Source organism: Lipomyces chichibuensis, assembly GCF_038497645.1.
Source record: "Lipomyces chichibuensis strain CBS 12929 unplaced genomic scaffold V1513scaffold_10, whole genome shotgun sequence".
Taxonomy (NCBI): domain Eukaryota; kingdom Fungi; phylum Ascomycota; class Lipomycetes; order Lipomycetales; family Lipomycetaceae; genus Lipomyces; species Lipomyces chichibuensis.
The window spans coordinates 21,432-26,857 of record NW_027117462.1 but is presented as its reverse complement, the minus strand read 5'-3'; the positions used below and the strand labels follow the sequence as shown (position 1 = coordinate 26,857).

The 5,426-nt window shown below is 49.0% G+C and overlaps 3 protein-coding genes across 3 annotated transcripts in view; 1 reads left to right on the top strand and 2 right to left on the bottom strand.

Moving 5' to 3' along the window:
• Window positions 1-597: 597 nt before the first annotated feature.
• Window positions 598-2,725, bottom strand: V1513DRAFT_19726 (galactosyl transferase GMA12/MNN10 family-domain-containing protein). The gene is made up of 3 exons (XM_066894327.1): window positions 1,798-2,725; window positions 1,307-1,743; window positions 598-1,255 (listed from the first exon to the last, which is right to left on the bottom strand). Exons 1-3 carry the CDS (start codon window positions 2,435-2,437, stop codon window positions 995-997), a joined length of 1,338 nt encoding a protein of 445 aa, XP_066754249.1. The 5' UTR covers window positions 2,438-2,725; the 3' UTR covers window positions 598-994.
• V1513DRAFT_484127 (galactosyl transferase GMA12/MNN10 family-domain-containing protein) lies at window positions 2,726-4,572 on the bottom strand. Its single transcript, XM_066900436.1, has 4 exons — window positions 3,796-4,572; window positions 3,306-3,742; window positions 3,116-3,255; window positions 2,726-3,066 (listed from the first exon to the last, which is right to left on the bottom strand). The coding sequence occupies exons 1-4, from the start codon at window positions 4,187-4,189 to the stop codon at window positions 2,994-2,996; spliced, it is 1,044 nt and encodes a 347-aa protein (XP_066754248.1). The 5' UTR covers window positions 4,190-4,572; the 3' UTR covers window positions 2,726-2,993.
• A 275-nt stretch (window positions 4,573-4,847) lies between these two features.
• Window positions 4,848-5,426, top strand: part of V1513DRAFT_19760 (uncharacterized protein) — a 979-nt gene continuing 400 nt past the window's right edge. Inside the window, exon 1 of the mRNA XM_066894329.1 lies at window positions 4,848-5,422. Within this exon, the coding sequence (XP_066754247.1) occupies window positions 4,993-5,422 (430 nt within the window). The 5' untranslated portion in view covers window positions 4,848-4,992. The remainder of the gene's footprint in view (window positions 5,423-5,426) is intronic.

Below are 5,426 nucleotides of genomic sequence, written 5' to 3'. Positions count from 1 at the left end.
TCCTCAGAAACGGGCTCTTCTGCAACTATCTCAGTAGGCTCCTCGGTTGATTGCTGTGACTGCCCCTCAGGCTGCTCAGCGCTCTCGGCACCTTCTTGTGTCGGCTGCTCGGCAAGTACCTGCTGCTGGGCATTCTCCTTAGCTTCAGATTGTTGCTCCTCCGGAACGTGTTGCTCTTCAACTTTCTGCTCCTGCTCTTGACCGTCACCTGGTGACTCAGATACATGCTCAGCAGGTTGCTCTACTGTTTGTGTACCCGACTCTTCAATTGGAGGTTGAGATCCCTGCTCAGCTTCTGCTTCAGTAGTCTGAACTTGTGCATTCTCCGGATTCTCGATGGCCGCCAATGGAGTTTGATCATGGTCGACCTCAGCGTGCTGCGGTGGCTCTCCTTCTGATTGCTTTTCAGGCTGCTGTTCACTTTCTGGGTTTGTATCTCGCTGCTGCTCGACTTCAGAGTGTGACTCGGCCTCCTGCTCGCCCTCGCCTTGCTCGCTCGGGACAGCAGGTTGTTGATCTTCGGCAGGCGGTGAGTCTGCGGGCTGCTGCTGTTCGCCTTCAGTATGTTGTTGCTCTTCCCCTTGGGTCGACTGCTCCTCTGGCACAGCCGTAGAAACAAGAGACTCGACAGGGCCCCCGCTCTCGGCATTCTGTTCAACTGAATTCTCTTGTGTCTGTTCACCTTCGACTCCAGATGGAGTCCCTTGAGCCTGCTCGTCTTTGCCTTCGGCAGGAGTCTCCTGCGTCTTGTCATTCTCCGGTGTCGATTCAGCAGGGCGCTCCTGACTCTGCTCACCGTCCGCCTCAGCCTTCTTAGACTCCTCAGCCGCAGACTGACCTTCCGCTGCACCAGTTTCTTTTTCGTGCTCGACTTGATTCTGCACGGTCTTGATTGCTTTGTTGTCACTCTGGTCGTCATCCCCAGCGCCAGCACCAGATCCTGCTTCCGTCTTCGACTCGGTAGCTTCAGTCGCTCCAGATGTAGCGGGAACTTTCACGACCTGGCGACGGGACCAAAAGTCTTTCCATCGCTTGTCACATTCATTCTGGACCCTAATAACTCCGTCAGCATATCAACCACGACTGCATTTGACTTCAAAAACACCGGCACATACCAACAGCCTGCAAAGTGAACGACCAAGTCACCGGTCATCCAGCCCATTCGGTCATCGCCAACAGAGAAAGCGTTAATGACACGCTGAGGAACAACAGCTACACGCGACCGAATCCGGGGGTGGTTGACAATGATGTGGTTCTGTATAGTCCATTAGCAACATTACTTCGCCACTTGTACGCAGCTACATACTAAAGCATCCTGTTCATAACGGTCAAATCGACGCTGAACATACATCGGGTCGACCCACATGTCCAAGAACGCAAACGTCCAATCACTTCGTCGGAAGAGAATCGATCCTGCGTTGACACCGTTGTGATCCTGCGAGACGACAACATCGACGTTTGAGACATCAAGGTCGCGGCTGACAGTGTAGCCAGATTCTTTGCCATTGGGCAACTTGAACGGCGCATCATACGCAATTCGTTTTTTCATAGCTTCCGGATTTAGAACATGCTGTGCGAGGTCCAGTGAAGGCGTCATGATAATAGAGTCGGTGTCAAGCCACCAGACCCATTCTGCCTCAGGGTGGAGTTCAAATGCTTCTTGAATGGCAGGAATCTTGGACCATACCGGTGGACGATCGTCGCTGTCGAACTTGGTGATGTTGGTGAATTGATAAGTGTAACCTAGAGTTATCAGTTAAACAGTAATTCAAATTCATAAAAGTAAGAAGCAAGTACCATGAAATGCGCAATAATCCTCACGATTCTCATTTACCATCTGAAGCAGATTTTCTATTTCGCCATTGTGACCCTTACCGTCGGACGCTGTCAACAAAACGATCTTATTTCCCTTTGGCTCAAGAGTATCAGACCCTTTGTTTTGGATCTCGGCCAGCCACTTCCTTCGCTCCTCGGTGTGAGCCTTAGATTCGGCTTCCTCATCTGCATTTTCGGTCTTTGCCTCCGCAGTCTGCTCTTTCGGCTCTGACTCAGTCTCACCAGACGGTTGCTCTTGGTGATGCTCCTGTGGAGGGGGCGAAGATGTGTTCACAACATTATCTGTAACGGAGTCCGCCGGGGTGTCTGTGGCACTCTCCGCCACGTTATCTGTTGTCGTCTCGGCAGCGGTATCACTCGTCGCATCAGTATTCGTGTCAACAGACGATTCAGTCTTGCTCTCTGTCATACTTCCACCAGCATCAGTCTCACTCTTCCCTCCTGTATCACTAACCACAGGCACCTGCTCCTTAGTGGTAGGAGTGATGTCGCCATTCACCCAGAGAATGCCGTCCACCTTGGACGGGGAAGATAGGTAAATCAGCGAGAATATGCTGACAAGCGCAAACACGCCGAGTAGCTTGAACTTGCGTGTTCGCATTGTAAGTATTTGGCGGTATGGTAAATGTTGTCGAGATTAAATAGGTTTACTCCCCACTGGTGGTCAGGCGCGGTCAATGAGGCACCACAGTAAATTTTGAAGACCCGAGTCAATTCTGATACTGCCGCACCGCTTTCCGGATATTGCTGTAGAGGGAAGACGGTAGGACGAAGCAGAGCAACTTGGTTGTTTATGGAAAGATAAGATGCAGACGAGCTATAGAGTGCGCGATAGAGGGCTGCAGCAACTGGCGCAGAGATTTGGACAGGTACGAAGAGGGTAAGTCCAGTCCAGGGGCTGCCCGGGGTCAACTTCACACAGCGTTGTTCACAATTAACCTTTGTTCAATAGGTTCCTGACGGAATCTTAAAAATTTAACGGACCGTATTATCACATCAGTATGCAGCGTTCGGAACGAGTTCACTTATATTATCTTACACTCGTAATTTGCCCTGTAAATACTAGTCTACGTCCTTGTTAAAGCCATCTCCAAAACGTTGCACTCCAATTCAAGAGAGGCACCAAAGAAGGTATCTATTACATGCCAAATCATGGTTTAACCGGTCTTCTTGACGACATGCCGTCTTTTCCAGAAATCCTGCCATCGTTCGTTACATTCGCTGTTAACCCTGCCCACGATTAGCATCATCATCGGTTCACTAGTTTGAATAAACTCACCAGCATCCAGCGAAATGCACAACCAAATCTCCTGTCACCCAGCCCATATCGTCTCCACCGACAGAGTACGCATTTATTACTCTCTGCGGGACGATTGCAATGTGCTCACGAATTTTCGGGTGGTTGACAATTATGTGATTCTATCAGGCGTTAATCCGGTTCCAATCCCAATCGAGGGAATAATACATACCAAAACATCTTGCTCTTCCCTTTCAAACCGCTGCTGAACGTACATAGGATCGGCCCACATGTCCAAGAATGCCATCGACCATTCGTTCCGTCTAAAGAGAATCGAGCCCGCGTTAACACCGTGGTGATCCTGACCGACGATTATGTCAATCATGTTAACATCAACATTACACGACACTTTTAGTCCAGAAGGCTTGCCATTTGGCAACTTTATTGGCCTGTCGCAGGCGATCCTTTTCTTCAAAGCTTCGGGATTGAGCACATGACTCGCAAGATCTATTTCTGGTGTCATGATTATCGCGTCAGTATCGAGCCACCACACCCATTCGGCGGTAGGATTCAGGTCGAGCGCCTCTTGAATTGCAGGAATTTTAGCCCATACTGGGTGTCGACCGGGAGTAATGTGTTTGGTAAGATTCATGAATAGGTACTTGTAATCTATATCTTGTTAGTGCGTTTCGGACTTTTTGCTCAAATGCATGTCAACCAACCATGATACGCGCAATATTCTTCCCTGTTTGCTTCGACTGTCTCCATTAAGTTCGTAATTGCGCCATTATGTCCCTTCCCGTCAGTCCCAGTTAACAGCACGATCTTCCTCCCTTTCGGTTCCAATTTGTCGTCCGCCTTGCCCTTGATCTTGCTCAATCGCATTGCCTTCGAAGCTATAAGTTCCCGCTCTGTCGGCTGCCCCGCCAGAGCTTCATTCGACACCTGTCCCAATGCACCGACGATATTGTTCGGTGGTGCATGTATCGGCGCCTGTTGTTCCTGTGCACCATACGTGAGCAGTAGTAACCGTGGCTGCCTTGGCAGTGATAAGACAATCAAGCCGACAATAGCCAATGCAAATAGCGCCAGTAGCTGGAGCTTCCGTGCAAACATAACGTTGTGAATGAAAACTTCTTATCTTCTTCCGTCTCTGTGGAAATACTGCAGCTGACTGTGTATTTGACCGAGTAACCTTTCGCAGTGGGACTATCGTACACAACAATGAGCGAACCGCAAGTGATACTTGTGCATGTAATTAACGCAAGAATGCTAGCTACCACATTACACTTGTCTACAATCGTGCAAGAATGAATCGAATATGCAGAATAATTAGCGTGTGGGCAAATAGTTTCGTCAAAAAAAGTTGTTAATCTCAAATTTCGGTTTGGGCGGTCCCAGATGCTCGCACAGGGGTGGGCTGCAAACTTTAGCCACCACAAAACTTACTCCACACCGCTTCCCATCTTAGACGACGGCTACAAAGAAAGTAATAGAGTATCTTCTGTGAGCTTTATTAGTCCATTTTTCTGACAGTTTATTTTTAAATCAGTAGCAAATGCTTAAACAGTGACGCTCAATGCCATCTATGGTGCCCTATATCATATAAATCTATCTATGACATTTAGTCCGTGCGCTTACAAACGATAGTTTACATCTGTCGTCCCATTGGTTCATTAGATCCACCAGCATGATTACATCAGACCCTTTCTGATTTATATAACTGTCGTCGTGCCATCTACAGCATCTCCTCAATTCGATCAGTGGCATTTAAGCCCACGCAGAAGGTTTATGCAAACTGCTGACCCTTTTGCGCCGCTTATCGAGTCTGTTCGCCTTGTACAGTGGCATCTCCCTTTTTCTCACCATTGTCCTCGCCGTCGTTCGCACTACTGGGGTTCGTGTCATCATTGGACTCTATGGCATCTTCCTTCTTCTCACCGTTGCCATCGCCGTCGTTCGCACCTTCAGAATTCGTATCATTATCGGACTCTATGGCATCTTCCTTCTTCTCGCCATTGCCATCGCCGTCGTTCGCACCATCGGAATTCGTATCATTATCGGACTCTATGGCATCTTCCTTCTTCTCACCATTGCCCTCGGTGTCGTTCGTAGCATCGGAATTCGTATCATTATCGGACTCGATGGCTTCCTTCTTCTCACCATTGCCCTCTCCGTCGTTCGCACCTTCGGAATTCGTATCATTATCGGACTCGATGGCTTCCTTCTTCTCACCATTGCCCTCGGCATCGCTCGCAGCATCGGAATTCGTATCATTATCGGACTCGATGGCTTCCTTCTTCTCACCATTGCCCTCTCCGTCGTTCGCACCTTCGGAATTCGTATCATTATC

What these genes read in the sequence shown, in the direction of transcription:
- V1513DRAFT_19726 (XM_066894327.1), bottom strand. Translation starts at nt 2,437, where the DNA reads ATGCGAACACGCAAGTTCAAGCTACTCGGCGTGTTTGCGCTTGTCAGC. An exon ending in GGATTATTGCGCATTTCATG is followed by an intron (nt 1,744 to 1,797) that starts GTACTTGCTTCT and finishes TGATAACTCTAG; the next exon opens with GTTACACTTATCAATTCACC. An exon ending in GTTATGAACAGGATGCTTTA is followed by an intron (nt 1,256 to 1,306) that starts GTATGTAGCTGC and finishes TGGACTATACAG; the next exon opens with AACCACATCATTGTCAACCA.
- V1513DRAFT_484127 (XM_066900436.1), bottom strand. Translation starts at nt 4,189, where the DNA reads ATGTTTGCACGGAAGCTCCAGCTACTGGCGCTATTTGCATTGGCTATT. An exon ending in AGAATATTGCGCGTATCATG is followed by an intron (nt 3,743 to 3,795) that starts GTTGGTTGACAT and finishes AACAAGATATAG; the next exon opens with ATTACAAGTACCTATTCATG. An exon ending in GGGAAGAGCAAGATGTTTTG is followed by an intron (nt 3,256 to 3,305) that starts GTATGTATTATT and finishes AACGCCTGATAG; the next exon opens with AATCACATAATTGTCAACCA.